This window comes from Trichogramma pretiosum, unplaced genomic scaffold (assembly GCF_000599845.2).
Source record: "Trichogramma pretiosum strain Unisexual culture from Peru unplaced genomic scaffold, Tpre_2.0 scaffold3, whole genome shotgun sequence".
NCBI classification, from domain to species: domain Eukaryota; kingdom Metazoa; phylum Arthropoda; class Insecta; order Hymenoptera; family Trichogrammatidae; genus Trichogramma; species Trichogramma pretiosum.
Window position 1 is genome coordinate 3,145,662 of NW_019641698.1, and position 20,918 is coordinate 3,166,579.

The window sequence follows — 20,918 nt, forward strand, 5'->3', positions numbered from 1 at the left end:
ATCAATTTCTAAGTCACTGTAATAGAATCAAACCCCTGATGGAGAAATTCACTAACTAATGGATTTGATAGAAAATTTCCTCAGCTTTCCGACGGTGATATCTGATTTTCCGAAATATTCAATTTTCACCGAGAAAATCTCCATTAAACACTCGGAGCTAAATATCTCAAAAGTGACCTTATAGGTTTGTTTTTGATTTTTTTTTTAGTAAATGTCAAAATTTATCGGAAAAACTGGCTGAATGCAAGGAAAATGAGAAAATTTTCTATCGGAATGAAAAAATTTTAATTACTCTGATTTCCATTTTCCTCGCACATCCCTAAGTGTAATATACTACATCTTATTTACAATATTTCAGAGTATGAAAATAATCTTGCGATATGCTGCTTACGGAAAACGATGATAAACTGATTGATAAGACATGTCTTGTTGAAAATGTTTAATTTTGTTATGTTTTATTAATATATGGGCTATTCCACAACAGGTGTTGCAGGCCCAAAATTAAAAAAAAAGTAACTTCTTGTGAGATCTACTTAATGCATGAACAGAACTCGGAACACAGGGTCGAAATTGAGAGATATATATTTAAGAAAATGACTTGTAGCCGTCGAAGCAGTCTTCGTTTGATGCTTACTGGTTGGTGTCTTAACTTGGACTGACTGCGCACATGCACTGTTCAATTTATGAAGAGAACTCTAAAACACGTGGTCGAAATTGTGGACCATTTTTTTTACGAGAATCAAACGGAACCGTCGATGCAGTCAGCTTCTGATTCTTACTGGTTTGCATCTTAACCCATTAACGACCAAAATGCTTGATTTTTTTGTTGGTTTTCGTAGCGATTTTTCTTGTAATTTTAGGCCTTAAAAAAATTTCGCATGGACCTATTTTGATATAAAATTTTATGTCGTTTCAGAAACTGAACTCAAAAACTCGATTTTTTGCGTAAAAAAAAGTTATAGCTACTTAAACAAAAAAAAAGTAAACATTTTTGCAAAAAATCAAAATTACGATTTTTTTTTCGCCATGTTACTTTTAAAGAATCACGACATAAATATCATCAAGGGGGGGTCACGACTATCAAAGTATCTCAGGGATTTTTTATGGAATTTTTTTAAGGCCTAAAACTACAAAATAAATCGCTGCGAAAACCAACAAAAAATCAAGCATTTTGGTCGTTAATGGGTTAATTTGGACTGACTCTGCACATCGGGTTCTAAGAAGCTTCGATGGTATATCCAATCTTCAAACTAGAATAAAAAGTAACTTTTGATGCTTTGCTTATGACTAAAAAATAAATATGAAAATATTACTGTAATGCTTTAAAACATCGAAAAAATTTGACGAGATATTCTTCATTTTTCTAACGGTTTGTGTCACTTTACTCGCATTAAAGCCGTCGTAACCTGCATAATAAACTAGCAACTTTGGTTGCAGTATGCTGACCGAGTTGAACGGAGTATACATTAAACGTGTTATAAAGTAACGAACATGTTACAGTAACATGCGTTATTCGTTTTATACGCACCCAACGACGATAATATAATCATCTGCTTTTACCCACGAGTTCAAGTTCTGTCGGGATTCTATACATCTAAAGTAAAGTTTAAGTGTGTGATAGGGCCCTGAAAAATGTTTTAATTAGATTTTTATCACAGCGTGCGGGAAGTACGTAATTCCCGGGCAGTACTGTAATAACGATTCTTCTCGAAATTACATACTTCCCGCACGGCTGAGCGTGCGGGAAATAAAAACTTCCCGCAACTCGTGATAAAAAATAGTATACGTCACTTGTGCGCGTGGTGATTCTCGCCCCCGTCTCATTGTCACCCTCGCTGCGCTCGGGCGTCAAACTGAGACTCGTGCGAGAATCACCCACTTCGCGCACGAGTGACGTAATGTACTAATTCCCACACGATTGAAAAATGTCTCGCATTTTAATCGTGCTTCTGAATAATTTCAAACATACCAAAAGGGGGGGGGGGGGGGACAAAATGCAAAATATCTCATACTTGGCGCGCGATATAGCGTGTGACATATTTATTACAAATTTTTTAGCGCATAAAACGTATAATACACTTACGCACGCGCGGATCTAATGACGAATTAACGCGGCACGAGATGATAATGTATACGCGGTCAAAAGTGGAGGGTATATCGTTTTGCGTGACGCATGTGTTTCTGACCTTCCATTGAAGCTTATTTATGAAAGAATTGTAATGCAGTGTAATTATCGCGCAAGATAGATCGAAAAGAGCGGTGCGAATACGAGGAGCAGCGACTCGAGAGTCCGATATCAATTGTTATCGTTGATAACCACGAATCGATGGAGATGTCTTTTTTATCAACAATTTCGACTCGTTAACCCAGTCCATGGATTTCTAAGAGTCAAAGTTCAAATCGCTGGATGCTGAATCGCACTGTGGCTATGCGTTCTCGCTCATTGGAATTTTTGATTCTGCAAAATTGATTGAATTCGGGAGATAAGCCAAAAGAACGATCAGTCAAAACACTTGACTTTTTTGAAGAAAAAAATCTTTTTATTATTTCAATTTTAAATAGGAAAAATTTTTGAATTTTATTCCCGAATTTACGAGTTGAAATCGAAAAAGTAGCCGGTCCAGAACCATAAGCGGAAGTAAAATCGGTTTACAGCCGTTGCACACCGGTAAGCCGTAAAAGAGTCGTTCCGTGTAACGCAGTCGAATCTTTGAACACGAGATAGCCTCGAGGTGCAGTGCAAAATCCACATCGAGCTCATTATAATTATATATATTGTACAATATAGCAGGATCGAGTATCAAGTCATATGAAAAGCACGCGCGCATACTCGATTTATCGTTATAAACTCGCGCGTATAGAGTTTATGCCGGTCCCTCAAATCGTCATTCGTGTTCTCTTTCTCTGCCAAGAGATAAATTATCTCAACATGTTATATTTTTTAAATGTAAAGCGCGCTACATATTTCTGTATAATGCCAATCTCTTTGCGACCGATGCGAGCGAGTATGTGTAAAATTTCATACTCTCACTCGCTATTCGGTATCGTCGTCAGAAAAATGCGTGCATACCAAAGTCGAAAAATACCATCGTAAAAAAACAACGCGCACGCGGTATGTTCGATATAATATTATATTCCTCTGGTTCTCTCGCAATAATTGAGCGTCATTCGACTTGATAGGCTGGCATATTTTAGGTAACGTAAAAAATGTATTAAATAGCTGCGTAGTGCGTTTGAATTATTATGGTTTATAATTCACATTATGCGCGGCTAGGCATATTATGCCTATAGAGACTATGGACTGGCGTCATTCTTTGAATTTTTTTCGATCTCCTCATTCGCGATCGTTGGTCATGAGCAATACATGCCGCCGCCGCGCGTCACACGCGATATATTACCTTATAGGTATGTACACGGCAGACGGCTCGAGCATATAAGTGTTAAAAATATTCATATTTAAGGTGTACCCTAGTACTGTATGGAGCACGAGCATAAAATATCTTGTAAAGCTTCAGGACTGCTCGATCGAGCAATCGTTCCCCTATCAAGAAGAGAGAGAGAGAGAGAGTAAGAGGGAGAGAGATATCGTGTATTATTTCCGCAGCTGTTGGGCCTGCTGCTGCTGTATGGGCTCTCGAACGCATTCGCATATTATACTCAAAGCTATAGCTCCTTTAAACTCGTCATTGCGGCATGGAAGAGCCGAGCGCGTCTATATAGTAGTATAGTAGTAGTAGGTAATACACACAAAGCCGAGCAGATGTCTCGCGCACGCATACAAGAGTCGGCGCGTGTAGTCGCGTCGCGTATTCTGACGCGCGCGTGGAGTCGAGAGAATTTCGCGATATGTGCTCGGATGCCTCATGCGGTCTCAATGCCAGACTCGCGCGACTGACTCGGCTGCAAAGCGCTGCTCATGCTGCGCGCGGTATATAGTAGCGGCTGCCACACACTCCTACAGTATCGAATACGTGTGCCCGTGTATGTGCCTGTCTCTGCGTGTGTACGTACGTCGACAAACCGTCGGTCGCTTACTCCATCTTACGAGGAATGCGGCTAGGCTCGCTCGAGCGCTCTCGTCTGTGTAATCATACGCGCCTGTGTGTGTGTGTTGTTATACGTGTGTGTTGTGTATATAGTAAGATAGACAGCAGTGCGCTCCGAGTCCCGACTCCCGAGTCCCGAGACTCTTTTTCGCCTCGCGCGGAGAGCTGCGCCAGTCTATAATCGAATACAAGCGGTAGCGGAGCTCGACTCGCCACACAGCACCAGCATAAAATATAAAATAATATATGTATAAGTGCTGTAAAGCGGAGTCTGATCTTCTGTCGTAAGTCATATTTTTGTTTTTTTCGCCGCGAACCAACGCTCTCGCGATCGCTGCTACTATATATAATTTATGTATCGCAAAAGCTCGCTATTACAGTGTGCGACTCCAGACGAGAATGTGAATTGTAATGTATGTAAAAAATTGTGAAGTAGACGACGACGACGACGTCCAACACCATAGGTCACCGCACCTCGTCGTCGTCGTCGTCGACCATTGGTGAGTGCGCTGCGCTTTGTGCAGTCGTTGTTCCGTGTGCAGTGCACCGAGCCAGCTTCTCTCTGCATTCCGTAATCCAGTGTGCAACGAGTGTACGTGCGAATGCGCACATATTTGGAAAATATAATTCGTCGTGCCAGTGTATAAGAGTGTTCTGTGTGCATTGATCAGTAAAAGTGCAGCAAAGTGCCGAGTGGTAATAGGTATACATAGTCGTCTTCTTGTGGCGTTCTTTTGGAAAATCTGCTCGCGGTGATCAACCTCCGATCGACCTTGTGCGTGTGCGCCTCTCTTTATAAGTGCAGTCGAGTGCGCGGATCCAGATTCCACATAGTTCGATCTCTCGTCGCTCGGTGTATGTGTGTGTGCGTGTGTGCATATTATAGCTCGTGCGCATTGCATATACTCGATGCGGCACGATCGCGCATCCGACGACGATCCAAATGCGTAAATTTGCACGACTGCCTGTGCGCTCGAGACTGGCATGAAATGCGCCAGTGCTGTGTGCGTACGTGCGTACCAGTGTATTATGTACGCGAGGCGCAGTGCTTATATCTGCATTCGCGTACGAAAGCTTAAATTACGCGGACATTGTTGGCGTTAAAATCTATCTACTCCTACGCACAGTGTGTACTTGCGAGCAAGCGGAGCATCGAAGTTCTCTGCTCGAATATAACAAGTGCAAGCGGGTGAGAGAGAAAGCTGCGTACTCTCTGTATCTCTGCGCTGTTGTGCAGGCTTTGTTCGATATTCGGGCGACTCTCGTAGCCGCCCGCACGCGATATCCGGAACCGATCTCTTTACTTTTTCTCTCGAGGAATTCGCGGATCGCACGCACGAGGCGCCCCTTCATCTCGCGTCGAAGCTGCTGCATATACTTCCATACGCGGCTCGCGGTCCAAACCTCGAGCCGCATCTCCGCTGCACACATGCACAATGTGCGCACACGAACGCCTATATGATCGGCACGGCAAGACGATTTTGCGCGGCTGTCTCGAGCCTCTCGCTTTCTCTCTTTATTTTAATCGTCGAATTCGGCTATAGCTATTCTCAGTGCACTCCGCGGTGCGAGCAGCATACACACACACACACACACAGTCACACACACGAACGCTCGTCGTGATGCGCAGCAGCTGCCCGTTTTATGCTCTCAAAGTTATCGTATCCTTCTTAGCTCGAAACGTATTAATAATGACACAACAAAAGTATCGAGATGCAGTGTGTGCGCGATTTTTCTATTGAAATTAATCGTGTAAACAATGAGTGAATTCGCCGTAACGAATATAACTAAATGCTAGCTTGATTTCGCTTTAATGATCGTTACATTGTGTGCTTGCGGGCTTTTTACCATGAACGCGCGTCGGCTTCACGGTAAACTTTTTTTTATCGGAATTTGATCGCTGACGAAATCAAGCGCACGACCAAACTAACATTCCACACTCCCACTTTCAGACTCTCTCTCTCTCCCAGTAGTTGTTGTTCGAGTCGTCGTCGATGCGATTGATCTCAGGATCAAAAACATTTTTGTATACAAAAATCCGATACTTTCTCTGTTTCTTCTTCCTCTCTTTCTTCCTTTTTATAAAATAAATCCGCTCCCGCAGTGACTATGCGACTATTGCACTGACTCATAATATAGTATTTCTTTCTTTCGAAGTGTGGAGGTATATATTAGCTGTAACACACCATTATACATTGCACACAAACAGAACAGAGATTGAGAACGACATTCGCACAAAGTCAGTAAAACTGTAGACGATAATGAGGACTCGGTGTAACTTTTCAGCTCCAGCCAATTAATTCATGGAAAAAAACTTTTTTGCAATATTGTTGCACTAATTTATGCGTAACTTTTGTTCGCCAAAGATTTATTTATGTGATCAACAATTGACCGAAACTGAAAAAGTATGCGAAAGCTCTGCCATCAACATCGTCCGGACTATCCGATAATCGGCGCATTCCAGAGCGTTGACACGCGCCTCTGTGTGCGTATTATATGCACGATCCCCGAACACACATGTATAGCACGTGAGTGTGTGTATGCGCGACTTGCAAAGCAGAGCAGAGCGCAGCAGCGCGTGCCTCTTGCCCCCCACCTCTGTCTCTCTCGCCGTTTCTCTGCACTATACGTGCTGCTCATGTCCGTGCGTGCGTGTGTGTATATATAAGGTGCACTATACCAAATACGTATATTGCCAAACCGAGTCATCCCGCATCGTCATCGTCGCAGCTTACTACTATCTCACTTGGTCGGCATGTGCAGCTGCCATGCTCCTTTCTCCTACAAGCCTGGAAGCTCGGATTTTCGAGTTTCTCTCTCTCTTGCTCTCTCACTCACTCCGCCGATACAAAGTCCACTGCACAAAGGAATTTTCGATTCTCTCGTGCTCCTTTTTGTGCCAGATATAATATTGGCCTTTCGCGGCGGCTCGCGACGCCGATCGCATTATCATATTATTCACGGATATACCGAACAAAGCTTAGAACGAATCGCTGTACACTCATATAGGTATTATACTCGAGGTGTGAAGCACGAATGATACTCATCGAATTCTTTTCTTTTTTTTCGGTTTTTTTTTTCGCGATTACGAGAACAAGAATCGGAAGTGAAAGGTACCGTTTTTTCGAGTGGCGTTGTTCGACGAAAGCACGAGTAATTCGAAAAATGTAGAAAGTTCCGCTCATTAAATTATTATCTGCGTTGATATCGGCTTGGTTAAAATTATTTTCAGCGTGTCGCGTGCGCTCGCGTGTGTATGTTAAATGTCCTCTTGCCGCGAGCATGTCATATGCAACATGTACTTTATGCTCAATATTACATGCAAAAAGTTGTGATACTTGGCTTTAAATTGCCTTTCGTCTGGACGCGCGACAAAATATTCCATCGAACAAAGTGGATGACATATTCATCTTTTTTTATTTTGGAAAAAAATCCCGCTTACTCAAGCGTTTCGTTGATATCCCATTTAACTGATGAAATAATTTACAACTCATAAAGCGCGGGCTATTCGCGAAAACAAATCAATGCGTTTTCGAGCGAAAAATATTTACCCGTCATTGGTATGCGTTTCTTTTTTCGTGATAAAAATTAATACATTCTCGAGTGTTGGAGTACTTTGACGTGCCGAGCTGTTGATACCACTTATTTGTACTTAGATATATGGCTCATAATTTCATGCATTCCGCGCTTATCGGAGTATAAATACTTATAACTATTGAAATCTCCTCTATAGATAAAATCTTTTCGTTTCTTGCAGATAAAGCATTAAATGGATTTATAAAATCATGAGTTCCCTTCAGCAAACTGGTCGCTTCCTTCCCTTCGCCAATAGCAACATACAAAGAAAACAGATTTCCAGCCAAGGTAAGGACACTTCTTTTTTCCATTTGTCGATATACAATCGTTCGTTTCATGTCTTTCCGCACGTAATTCACGCCGCAATTCTGCGTTGATTTTCCAAACGATTAGCAGGCTTACCGCAAAGTCTAAGCGACAGCGACACTGACGTCTCCACGTCCAATGAAAACCTTAGTAACGAGGAGCGATATGTCATCAGGCACACGGCGCGACAAGAGCCACAAGGACAAGAAAATCAGCAACACAGTCCTTCAAGGTCTTCCAGTCACAAAGAAAACATACCAAACATTCAGGTATCTATCGAAAATATTAAAAAAAAAATTAGTACTTTTATTAAAAAAGGATTGATTTAGATCTAAAGAAAACTAGAACTGAAAACTACTACACTGCCGCTACGAATTATTAATGTTTAATTTTAATATTTACAGGCTAATCTTCTGAATAGAAATAGTCTCAAAGACAGCTTAAATGGATCCAATAGAAACAGTTTAAAAGAAAGTTTAAACGGTTCAAATCGCAATAGTTTAAAAGACAGTATCAGCGGTTCAAATAGAAACAGTTTAAAAGATAATCTGAGCAATCGGAACAGTATTGGATCAAACAGAAGTAGCCTGGATGTGTCAACTAGTTCATACAATACGTTAATTATTCACAATGCTAACGAAGAAAATCCATGGACGCCGTCGTCAAGGTTAAATCAAGTTTTTACTATCTTTCGTATTAGTTGATATGAATTTCAATTCCTAATGATTAAACTTTCAAATTATCAGGTTATCCGGGGTGGTGAGGGAACACAATGATAATATGACTTACATATTCTGCGAAGGCGCTGGTAAGCAGTCGCTGTCGAATTTACCGCACGACGATCATATTTACGAAAATACCGGTCACGGTGGATGCCAAGAAATTACGGATATACCCGATGATTATTTAAATCAGTCGCATGTTCTGAAGCATCTTGCGAAAGAAGTCAGAGTTCCCTCGTATTCGAAGCTCACGACCAATGACGGAAATTTTGATGTCAAAAGTGATCGAAGCAAAGATTACGAGGATCAAAACCAATCTAAATATACTTCGACGATGTTGCCAGTTAAAAGCAAATTTCGACTCCCAGGACCCATGGAAAAACTCACTCTTTCTAGGTCACAGCCAGATTTATCTAGAATAAACAAATCCGACATAGATACCTACGATCCGAGAACAACGTCCCCGAGGTAAATTTGCATTTTACAATTTCTTAAAACTTTATAAAAAAAATTGATTAAAATTCACGTGCGAAAGTATAATTTTTATCGATCTTTTAGACCACAAACGAAAGGAAGAGAAGAATTCGAATCTGCGGCCGCCGAAGTGTGGCCTACGTCGGAAATGGTTCAAATTCTCATACAGGAAAATAGTGCCTTGAAACTCGAGCTCGAACGCTGCTTTAAAAAAGTATCGAAATCGCAGCAACTCGAACAAGAAATCGCAAAAGTGCATCGAGCACACGAAGAACTGGTAGCCTCTTGCGAAAGGCGAGAAAAATTGGAGAGAGCCGCAAGAATAAGACTTCAAAGCGATTGTCGACGCATGACTGAGCTGAATCGAGCGCTCAGAGATCAAATTGATTTACTATCCTCTAGGACGGAAAGCCCCTTATCATTAGAATCGATGAGGAAAGAGTTGACGCAGAAGGAATTATTTATTGGACAGCTTATTACACAGAGTAATTTTTCTTGTTACTTTACATAATGAATACAATTGTAGTTCATTGTAGTGTTCATTGTAGCATTCATTAAAAATTAAAACTTTTTACAGCTAAAGAATTAGCAGCAGCCAAAGAAAGACAAGAGATTGAACTAGCCGCGCAACGAGCCACTCTTCAAGAGCAACGAACGCACATAGATATTCTTGACACTGCATTAACCAACGCTCAGAGCAATGTAGTTCGTCTCGAGGAAGAGAACCGCAAAAAACAGGTTTACGTCGATCGAGTGGGTCAGCTTCAACGCGCTCTCAGTTCGCTCCAAGCTTCCAGCGATAGACGAGAAGAAACTGAGCGACAGTTGCGTGGACAGCTGGAACGCGAATTGAGGGAAGGTGGTGGACACACTTCTACTATATACGGTAACGCAGACGGAGAAAATATTTCTGAGCTGAAGCGTAAACTTCGCGAAAGGGACGAAAAAATAATGTCTCTTGAAGGCGACGTAGCTAAATGGGAGCAAAGGTACCTCGAAGAAAGTGCTCTCAGGCAAGCTGCCATCGATGCTGCTAGTCTTCCCAAGTAAGTCTATTTTTATTTTCTACTTATTCTTGTGCATAACAAGATCCATTTGTTAATCATTTTTTTTATTTTTACTCAGAGATGCAAAAATAGCTGCACTTGAAAAAACGAGTCAAGACGCAGAAAAAATGATCGCCGAAGCACGATCAGAAAAGATGCGTCACATGGACGAGGTGCACGCTGCACAAAAGAAACTTGCCGATCTTGAATCAAGGTATGAATTGATTTAAAATATTCTATTGCGCGAAAGAAATCTAAATAATGTTAATGTAGCAGAGAATTGATCAATTTACTATTTTTGTGTAGAATGAAAGATCTCGAATCAAAGTTAGCCGAAAGAGATGCCATGATACGAGTATTGCAAAAACATACGTACGATAAGGAGAGCAGTGCGAGCAGTAGTTATCCTCCAGCACACTCTTCTCATTCCAGCACATCGGCGGATCACCATACAGCTTTAACAAGCACTCCTGAACTAGGTATGTATTCCACTGTGATAATATATGAATCAAAATTTTATTTTTAATTTCGAAACATTAATGACAATATTTGATGAACAGCGTCTATATTTTTTGTTTGAAAATTCACTCAAACATCGTGCTGCGTGCACTTTATAACAAAAAATTTCTATTTTCCTGTTCAGTAAGCAGCGTTTTGGGCACTGGCAGTGCATATGTAAGCTCAGGATCTTATGCTGTTTCGGAGAGCTATAAATATAGAAAGCAAGGCAGCTTCGAACAAACCAATAAAAGTCTCGATGATCAGCTTAAAGAGCTTGATTCGCAGATACTCAGCAAGGTAGGACGAATTTCTACTTCGTAGCCTACCTCATTTACTATTGTATAACTATAGACACACTCTTGCTGTTTCTGTTTACTTTTTTTATATTTTTATCCTCTTATGAACATCATCACGCGAGACTTGTATCAATGTTTACTTATTTTTCACATGAATGTTGTACACTTAAGGTAATTTCAACTTTGCACGCTATATTGTACTATTTATTCGAAATATTATAAAACTTTTCAAATAATATGCGTGCAAAGTAGTAAAACAAATAGAATTTTTAGCTGGTGAAGATATCAAAGAATATTTACAGGTAGTGCAGTATAAGGTACTGATGAGTGCGTGTTTGTGTTCTTGTTTGACAAAACAAATTGAAAGCAATATACCAAAAATTTTCATTGCAGCAATGTATATAATTAGAAAAAATTGTCTTATTGCTTTCGATTTTATCGAGTGTTTGCAAGTTTTTCTAACGTTTGAATTCGAGTTTGTACTTTTTGTATATATTTTTTTATACCATTAATAGTTTTAGTTATTAAACCACTGAGAGAACTTTAAACGTTACATAATCTTGAAATTAAACGACTGAGCACTGTAGATGAGAATTCGATCTTCGGTAAGGACGTTTTCATGTAAAAGTATTGAAAAAATATTACAAATATTTTTTCTACCCTACTACGTTCGTTATCATTGATGTAAATTGAAATGAACGAATTAAAAGTATTATTTATTTTAGAAAAAATTTTATACAAAAAAGTATGATGCATTTATAATGCTACGATGCCAATTAGTAGCAAAGTTACTAAAAATTAAAAATAAAAACAATAAAAAATTTAATTACAAAAATAATAATGAAGTTGTCACGTTTTATTACAAATCATTTTACTCTCAAAAACTACTTCAAGCAACCTAATATCAAAGAGGGTAGTTTTATTGTATTGTCGCACAAATGTAAGTAAAAGTAATTAATTACAAAAATATTCTTACGCTTAAAAGGTAGCCTTCATTTTTTACGAAACTTTTCTCTCGTAGTTGATTTGACTAAAAAATCTTATTACACTGTACTTTTAGAGATTTTTGGTTCTATAATCAGTTATAAATTCTCGATGTAATTATAATGTAATTTGAAATTCTCTCAGTGTCTTTTGTTTCTTTTTCTCTGATTTTCTTTTACAACTTTACAACTTTATTTATGCATAAATTACTAATCATTCTGATTCATGTCAGTATGGGTTGTATGGTCATATAATCGTCATCATTATTCCTAGTAATTTCACATTAGATTTATTGATATTGTATTTGAATTCTTACTAAAATTCTTTTGTCTCTAAATGTTCTATTTAATTGAAAACGAGGTGTTTGTGAGAAATGGCGTAAAAAGATTATTGGTGCTATGTGCTAGCCAAAATTACAAGTATAAGCAATGAAAAAATCTAGACTTTTAGTGTAACTAAATCAAAATGAGTACTATCATTAACATCTCTCACTAGACGTCGTTATTTTAAAATAAAATATTAAAAATAAAAATCCAAACAATTTCCAACTTCCTCGCCGAAATTTGAAGCGCATGAACTGCCTCTCACACGTGTGCAGTGCGCGTGTTGATCCACTAACCCTCTCTTCCTCATATCATTTGCCAGCCATCCTCGAGCTCTAAAGCCCAAATTTCCATTGCCCTCATAATGAAGAAGAGAGAGTACACCCCCGGATTAAAAAATCCATCGTCTATCCAGCCATCACTCTCGTGGGTGTGTTCTCTTTTCTTCTGTTTTCAGCGTGCACTATGCTGTTTTCCAGGATTCTCTAATCCAGGCGCTACGTCGCGAAAAGGAAAAATACCCAAGCCACTATTGGCGAGTGTAGTCGATTCCAACAACGGCGGCAGCGGCGGAAGCGGCAGCAGCACGACCTCCTCCAAGTCGCGCCTGCTGCAGCACGACGACAACAGCCACCACCACCACTTGCATCATCATCACCACCAGATGCTCGGCTCGAGCGAGTCGACGGGGTTGCTCGACTTTGCCACGTCGCGATTCAAAAGTCGCTTCTCCGACGGCAACAAGCCCGAGGACATGATGCTGCTGGAAAAGCAGGGGCGCAGCTCGCAGCGCCAGCGCATGCAGGAGCCGTCGTCGGCCGAGGCGAGCCAGGAGCAGCAGCGGCGAGCCGGCAGCCTGCCGCCCTCGTCGCTGCCGAGGCCTCCCAAGTCCAGCCTGAAGCACCACTCGAACACGCGCTACGCGAGACTGAGCGACTCCGAGACCAGAAAGAAGACGACGAGCGATCCGCGGGACTCGGGCAATTGCACGCTCGAGTTCGGCCGTTTCGACACCAACAAGGTGCTGCGTCGCAAGAAGTCCAGCGAGAGCATCATGAAGAAGACGCTGGAGTACGAGCGGCTGACGGAGAAGCACCACCACTGCAGCAGCCGAGACGCCCAGGCGAGGTCTCTCATACCGCCGCCGCCCTCGTCGAGGCGAATGATGGACTACGGCCGGCTGAGCGACGGCGACGCGAAGCAGCCGAGAAAGTCGCAAGAGTCGTCCATCGGCTCGTCGCGTGGTCAGAGCACCGGTAGTATTATGAGTACCAAAAGCGACACCAACTCGACTCTGAGCACGTGCATGTTGAAGCCTGGAACCAGGTCCATACCCAGACCCAGCAACTACAGAATTCAGTTTTGAGCGATCGCGCTCAAAAAGTCGAGAAGTAGTTTTATCTATGTTATACACTAGTCATTACCAAAGCGCACATGTGTATTTGTCCTTCTTTGTCGATTATTTTCCTTGTACATGCGTACAGACTACGCACTCGATTGGAACAAGAATGATACGCGTTTGATATCGATTTTTTTATTATTCCACGCGACAATGATTTGTTATACACCAATGAAAAAAGTACAAATGTAACTTTTATTTCGGAATTTTCCCCGTTTAGAACTGATTCGAATGGATATTTAATTTCTGGAACAATAAAAAATTCCATGTCGAGCGTATTATCATTTTTAAACTCATAACGTTGTTAAATTCTGAATTTTCGCTTTAATGAGAACCGAAACTTGAAGTGTAATCGACACTTGTCAATTATACTGTGTCTTTAAACGTATACATTTTATGAAAAAGTACACAAATTGATGTTGCCTAATATATTTAATTACTTATAATGACGTGCATGTCAAATCAACGCAAATATTTACATGTTTCACATCAAAGATATTTTTTTTTTTACACTCCTCACGAAGTCACGAGTGTATACTATCTGAAACCATAACATTATAACTCGAGTGATTGGAAACTTGAGTCAAGTGTAAAAATGACGCATCGAACCAAGATGTGTGTAAGCATTGATAAATGAGAAAAATCTGCGACAAGTCCCAGTAATTGACAATTGTGCTCGCGTATAAATTCATATACGAGAGACAAAAAACGATTATCGTTACTAATATTTATTATGAGAGTATAGTTATATAATTTATTTGTAGAATCGAAACAGTCGTAAGTGTTATAATTTCGTTGGCTTAATCTATAAACAAGAAAAGCTTTATTTCGTTGTAATGAATGTCATAATGTGCCGTAATGAATATTTTTTAATATTCACCTATTTCCATAAGTTATGAAATTGAATGGATTTTGGAGCAGCGAGAATGTAAAAACCTTGATGGTTTTTTGTCATTTATAATGCTGTTTTCATAATATTGCGCACTAGGTGATGCATCATTGATAGTCTTGCATTTTAAATAATTACAGCTGCCAAAAAATTTCTAAATCAATTTTATACAAACTATATGATCTGTGTGCATAATAAGAATTTTCATTAATACAGCTTTATGTTGGTTGTGTTGTAACAGCTGACCAAAAGTATTAGCAGCTTTTATTCGTTTTTGATTTGTATTGATAAAAACATTTGAAAATGTGCATTTGTAGATCTGTATTAGTTTTTACGTTAGTTTTTTTTGCAATCTCTTTTTTCTCTTCCGAGTAGTTTTACATCAATCTTTTGCCAAATGATCAAAGTAGCGATTTGAATATAGTATTTATAATTTATAAAGTAAAAACTCATTTCACACTTTTTCTCGCATTAAAAAGGCTGTTATTTCACATTCATCGTAAAGATGTTAATACGAAAACTCACAAAATACTTTTTTATTGTGATGCATACGTACGAAAGTACTGTTTTTATCTTAAAAATCTATTGATTTATTAATGTTACAATTGGTAATTCAAAATATATAGGACTTATATTATGCAAGAATACCAAAATTGCACCAAAAGAGAAACTGGGAAGCTTCCATAAAATCGTTATTCTTTTTACCTGCTTAAAAAAAAAGAAAACATTTTTAAGCTCGAGTTACATAAATTACAGTTTTGATAATTAATTCGTACTTTTATACTGTGTATCTAAAGCATACGAACATTCCGCTGAGTACATTAATTTTTAATAGATTTACCAAATATCTTGATAGTCTTTCAGGTCAGTAGACTTTATAAATTTTGCGAAAATCTCAACCCATAATTTAAATGATTGAAATTAGTAACTTACAAGAGAATCTCCTATGGAATAAAATATCTTACAGTACAGAAGTTTTTGCGATTTATAATGAGAAGCTTCCGTACATTCTCCAGTGCTACCTTCACCAAAGATGCGCCTCCTGTTATTAGCGTTAACAATTATTAGTTATATTTAAGTCAAAGTTTTAGTTTTAAATTGACGAAATGCCTTATATAACGAATATAATAATCTTAGGTACGGTCGCATAAATTTTTGCGTACCCAAATATTGTATCATGAATATTTTTGCGTTCTACGCTAATTTTATCAGTGCCGTACCTCCATAAGAGAGATTGAAAAAACTTTTCGTTCGCACGCCAAATTTGTATAAATATTATACCGTAAGCAACAATTTGTTTGCTCTCTATTTTTGATATAGCCTTTACTTCAAGCCTAGCCCATGTAAATTATATTTTAATTTTTTACACTTTCATAATTCACATGGGTTTGCAAAACCTTTTCCTTTCCCTCGTTCAAAGAGGGCAAGTGTTATAAGGTATAAATTTGTAATTTGAAGCAAAGTTGATCTTGGCCAAATGGGGCTATGAAAATGGAATAGAGTAAGCGATCTGCGAGCGAGAGAAATGGTGAAATAATATGATTTACATTTGTTTGTTTGGTTTTTTAGTCGAAAAACACGAAGTTCCGTATTTTCGTAGCTTGTATATAAACAACATATGTATAAATTTGAGTGAGCTTGTTGATATAGTTTTACTAACTTGCGATTCCTTATACTGTCGATTGTCATATCAAAACATATCGAAATAAAAATTGTTTGTAGTTCATTTTTAGAGTCATTGATTTTTTATTATCTTTCAATCCTTTAAATAAACAACTGGCAATAAAGAATAAAAACCTAAGCAAATGCGATAGGCAAGTACATTTGCCATACGGAAAGTCTCTGCCATACAAAACTAGTAAAACGATTTCATACAAAAATTCTTTCTGGTTAAAACTTTACTCTAGAAAAATCTTGATATTGTAAAAATAAATAAAGTATCACAGATAATAATACTTAAAACTTTAATGTAACATAATTTTTTTTAAATTTAAAATACAAGTTTCCTAACAAGCCAAGCTCTTTTAACACCAACTTTTTACTTCATTGTTGTCAATGGTAATCATTGTTATTTCTATCTATTATATTTCAAATAAATTTCATTAGGTTCAATTCGGTTTATTGAGTATTACGTAAAAAAAATTAGTCGTACAAAAAATTACGATCTATCAATCTTGATAAATTTAGTCTGAACTGGTGTAGCTGGACGTAAAACTATATCGGATTGTATTTTGATGTCAGACAGGTGATCAATCGGTTCCAAATAAAAATCATACAAAATTCGGGCTATCAGAGATTTCAATTCCATCATGGCGAATTTTTGACCTGCAAAGAAAAGTAAATTTACGTTCAAAATTGATCGGATCATTTTTAGAAAATATAATGCTATTTCACGCATACCGATGCAATTTCGATATCCAGCACTGAAAGGAACGTAGCAAAACGGATGTCGTTTCTTTATTTCATCCGGCAAGAAGCGATCTGGATCAAATTTGTCTGGTTCCGACCAAAAGTGTGGGTCCCTGTGGCAATTGAAAAGGTGAACAAACACGTTGGATCCTTGCGGTACCAAACAATGTTCTGCAAAAAATGTTGACCATCATTTTTTTAATGATATGCAACAATGATATGTATAAATGTTAAAAACATACTCAATTGCAAATCCTCGTCTATTCGACGCGCTATCATCGGAACCGAGGGGTACAATCTTATAGTTTCCTTGATGCATCTCTCTAAATAATTCATTTTTTGCAGATCTGACGTATCCATCGCGCCATTTTTAGGTTTTAATAGCTCTTCCACTTCCTCACGCGCTTTTTTCTAATACGAAAGAAACAAGGTTAATAATAGCATTTATGATAAAGAAAAGAAAAGATAATCCTCGCCTACTTGTGCTTCTTTGTTTTCAGCGAGTAATAATATTGCGTAGCACATTGCCAAAGCTGTTGTATCATGTCCCTGCAAAACATATTTTGCCAGTGAATAATGAAAAAAAAAAATTTAGAATGTCATTCTTGACTAAGAAAAAAACTATGTGTAAGAAAATCATAGTCTTGCCTCGAATATAAACGTGGACACTTCTTCGTTAATTCCAGCGTCGTCTATCAATCCGTTTTTTTCGTCCGTGAGCAGCAGATCTAGCATGGCAAGTCTTCGTTTTTTGCCTGCAAAAATCAAACTGGTTTATAGTTGTGATGTTACAAAATTATGAATGTAAAATGGTTCAAAATTCTTAAATGAAAATCGTGTAGAATACCGTAAACGGCTGTGTCGTCGTCAGCCTCATGATTCAAATCGTTTAATTGTTGGTATCCCGTACTTATGTGATACTCCCGACGTTCGTTGACTATCTATCGAGACAAAAATATTAGTACAAATAAACAGTTAAAAAAAAATTTATAAATATTTCGGTTTCAAGTTCTTGGAAAAAATATAATAAAAATGCGTTACACAATATATTATTTGCAGTTACTATAGCGCTCCAACATTCCTCAGACGAGTTTTTGTTTGTTTTACGTTTTAAGGAATGTGTCAATTGAGCTGAATAATATTCATGAATTATTGATCATATTCTTTCTTAAATATAAATTTTACCTTGCTGGTGAACCTGTGAAGATAGCCTAAGGTGTTTTTTGTCTCTTTGTTCAGTTGAGGCATAAAATGGAGCATCCAGTCTAGAATGTAGGGCCTTAACAATCTGTAAATGAATTCGTATAAAATTTAATTAAAAATCAAAGCAAAATTTTATAATCTTATTGTGCATACCTGTAAATTATGATATTTCCTATTTTGTAAACTGCATCTTTATATTTCTTAGCTTCGTTGTTATCCTGTTCGCTGGTCAACGATACACCCATGGACGATTCTGATGCATATTAACTTGAATAAATTCGAAAATTCGGTAAGATCGTATAGTCCAAGTTCTTACCACAAATGATATTCAAAGTGTACTTGGAACAGTAGGGTAACAAGTTCACGTTGGTTTCTTTTCCCAGCGATTCTAGATCCGTGACTGCTTTGTTACTCTGCTCGAACGTGATTTCCATATACTTTTTCAATACGTTGAAGTGAAAAGCCGGAGTCAGAAGTTTCCTTCTTTGATGCCATTTTTTATCTGTTACAAATAATTTACAAAAATTTGAAATATTTCACGAGGATTTTCTACTCTGCGGGTAATTTACGGTTTTTACCTCCGCTTGTTAATAGTCCAGTTTGTAGCCACGAATAGAGGTGCTCATAGGCCATTTCCTTGTTGATATGTTTTGAGCTCATTAGAAGAATCTATAATTAATTCATTCATTATTTACTGACATAATTTTTTTGATATAAAAGCAATTAACCTCGATGTCGTCCGGGTGTTGAATGAAGACGACCGGTTTGATACTAAACCATAGTCTATAAACTGGATAATATTTAGCTCCCCATTCACGTAACAATCCAAACAATTCCACTAGAATTATTTTAAATTAACTTAGTCGGTAAAATGAATAAATAAATACTGGGTTTTATACTTAAAGAGATGGCAAAGATTTTCGAGACCAAAATAAAATGTAAAGAGACGTCGATTGTACATTGCCTGTTTACATCATGCATACTTTGATTTTAGTGCTGTTAATTGAAAAAGATTTTTTTTATTTGTACAAAGCTTTTCATGAAATTCAGTTCACTGTTTGTCAGCAACTTCATCAATGCACTTTCATTTTATGTGCGTTTATAATTTGTCCTAATCGATATAAATAGGTTTCAAATTTAATTAATTCATCAAGAATAATGAGTAGCAAACGATGTTTTTTCCAAATCGTAATAAAAATTCTATCCTTGACGAGCAGAAAATGAAAAGACAGACATTTACCAAGTCAACTTACCGAGCGTCACGTGAAGCTGCAGCAAATTTCCCAAAATCGGTATAGCCCTGGGTCCAGGTAGAGCGTCGATAGCTCTGCCCGTTCTGCTCATGTGTAAATAAAAATGAGCAAACATGATCATGAGGGCAGCCTCGACCAAGGCCAAGATCACGTAGAACCACATCTCGCGTACGTGAATTAAATCGATACTTTTGAAGCCGGGTGTCAAATTTTCGTTTACTATTCGGATCAGAGAGACGCGTGTGATTATTGTCGCGGTGAATATCAACGAATGCGGCTACTGATAGATTGGCCGACCTCGCGGACAGACACTGACAGAGCAGTCGTGCGTGACTCACAATAATGCGCGCAAATTTTTGCCATGCGATTAGTTTGCAATAGTACATATATATACATATAATATCTCATCGCATGCACCGACACACGAGCGTTCGAGCTTGATCGCGACGTTGTCGTTCGCATCGGCGCGGCGCTATTGGACTGCAGATCGCAGCACGAGGCATCGCTATAATGATAATTCATCTCTTGATGTATGTAATAATTTCGTGTCCGCTCCGTATCAATTTCGTGCACGAGTCTTAGCTACTTGTATGACAATGATGTTTTGTTTTTTTTTCGTCTTTTCAACTTGAAACGTTTCCTCGCAGCGTTGACCAGAATTTGGCCAAAGGTCCGATTTAAATAATTATTATTTCAAAATAAAACATTCTAATACAATAATTATTATTGAAAATCGTGATAATGACCGAATGGCTTCACGACCAAGACTCAAGTCAATAATTATTGAAAATAGATAAGGTGACAAAATACTATGGTACATGTCCTTTTGCTTCCTCATCGAGGAAGTTCTGTGATAGGTTCAAAATCAACTTTGGTCAATTTTTGTGTCAGGTAAATTCCGATTACATATTTGTAAACTAGACAAAATTTGTGACTGATGTCTGTATGTATGTTTGTATGAGTGTGTGTGTTGCCTCGGCTTCGCCTCTGCTGATGAATTCCACGTACTCCGAGACTTTACGGTTTTTCATTCCCTCGGGGCCAAATATAGTATACAAAGTTGTATGGAACCTCGCTTGCGACCCATTTTAGTTTTCTTGTAAACATCAAGATTAAAAATGCCGTAGCTAAGAATACGTCAATTTCGAAATTTAAAAATGCCCTCGTAAAATTCTGAATAATTTAAACGTATTTTTTGACTTATTTAAGGATTTTTTGATTCTTAGAAACGTTTGGCCAGGGTTTTTCAACCCAAATTTCATGAAGGAAAATTCGTGCAGTCCGAAAGGTGTGGTTATGGCAGTCTTGCAGATGTCATCCGGGTTGACAGGTATCCGTTGATATGCCTCGATCAAATCGATCGTCGAGAAAATAGTCGATCTTCCGATGTTCTTCGATCTTGTGGATGTGGCGAACAGGGTAGCGATCCGGGATCGTTCGACTGTTGAACCCCTTTATGTACTGCGAGGTGCAATATTGACCACTGACTTT

General features: G+C 38.4%; 2 protein-coding genes across 3 annotated transcripts; one reads left to right on the plus strand and one right to left on the minus strand.

The window, feature by feature from the left end:
- Nucleotides 1-4,210: 4,210 nt before the first annotated feature.
- Nucleotides 4,211-16,288, plus strand: LOC106650933. 2 transcript variants are annotated; one of them, XM_014369218.2, is made up of 11 exons: nt 4,211-4,330; nt 7,804-7,910; nt 8,016-8,197; nt 8,333-8,595; nt 8,675-9,118; nt 9,209-9,609; nt 9,702-10,170; nt 10,250-10,384; nt 10,477-10,649; nt 10,814-10,968; nt 12,732-16,288. In XM_014369218.2, exons 2-11 carry the CDS (start codon nt 7,832-7,834, stop codon nt 13,638-13,640), a joined length of 3,210 nt encoding a protein of 1,069 aa, XP_014224704.1. In that variant the 5' UTR covers nt 4,211-4,330; nt 7,804-7,831; the 3' UTR covers nt 13,641-16,288. The 2 variants fall into 2 exon arrangements, with proteins under 2 accessions (XP_014224704.1, XP_023318068.1); XM_023462300.1 differs by having other exon boundaries at nt 8,019-8,197.
- A 221-nt stretch (nt 16,289-16,509) lies between these two features.
- On the minus strand, nt 16,510-19,807 carry LOC106650935 (cytochrome P450 4C1-like). Its single transcript, XM_014369219.2, has 12 exons — nt 19,428-19,807; nt 18,903-19,012; nt 18,753-18,843; nt 18,491-18,676; nt 18,328-18,427; nt 18,157-18,259; nt 17,819-17,912; nt 17,620-17,726; nt 17,452-17,520; nt 17,214-17,382; nt 16,963-17,142; nt 16,510-16,887 (listed from the first exon to the last, which is right to left on the minus strand). Exons 1-12 carry the CDS (start codon nt 19,588-19,590, stop codon nt 16,721-16,723), a joined length of 1,539 nt encoding a protein of 512 aa, XP_014224705.1. The 5' UTR covers nt 19,591-19,807; the 3' UTR covers nt 16,510-16,720.
- Nucleotides 19,808-20,918: the final 1,111 nt, after the last annotated feature.

Bases quoted from the DNA above. Each gene is read 5' to 3' on its own strand.
- LOC106650933 (XM_014369218.2), top strand. From the start codon at position 7,832: ATGAGTTCCCTTCAGCAAACTGGTCGCTTCCTTCCCTTCGCCAATAGC. The intron at 9,610-9,701 runs GTAATTTTTCTT...AACTTTTTACAG, and splicing joins TGGACAGCTTATTACACAGA to CTAAAGAATTAGCAGCAGCC. The intron at 10,171-10,249 runs GTAAGTCTATTT...ATTTTTACTCAG, and splicing joins GATGCTGCTAGTCTTCCCAA to AGATGCAAAAATAGCTGCAC.
- LOC106650935 (XM_014369219.2), bottom strand. From the start codon at position 19,590: ATGTGGTTCTACGTGATCTTGGCCTTGGTCGAGGCTGCCCTCATGATC. The intron at 17,913-18,156 runs GTAAAATTTATA...TTGTCTCGATAG, and splicing joins TTCACAGGTTCACCAGCAAG to ATAGTCAACGAACGTCGGGA. The intron at 17,383-17,451 runs GTAGGCGAGGAT...CTTTCGTATTAG, and splicing joins CTGAAAACAAAGAAGCACAA to AAAAAAGCGCGTGAGGAAGT.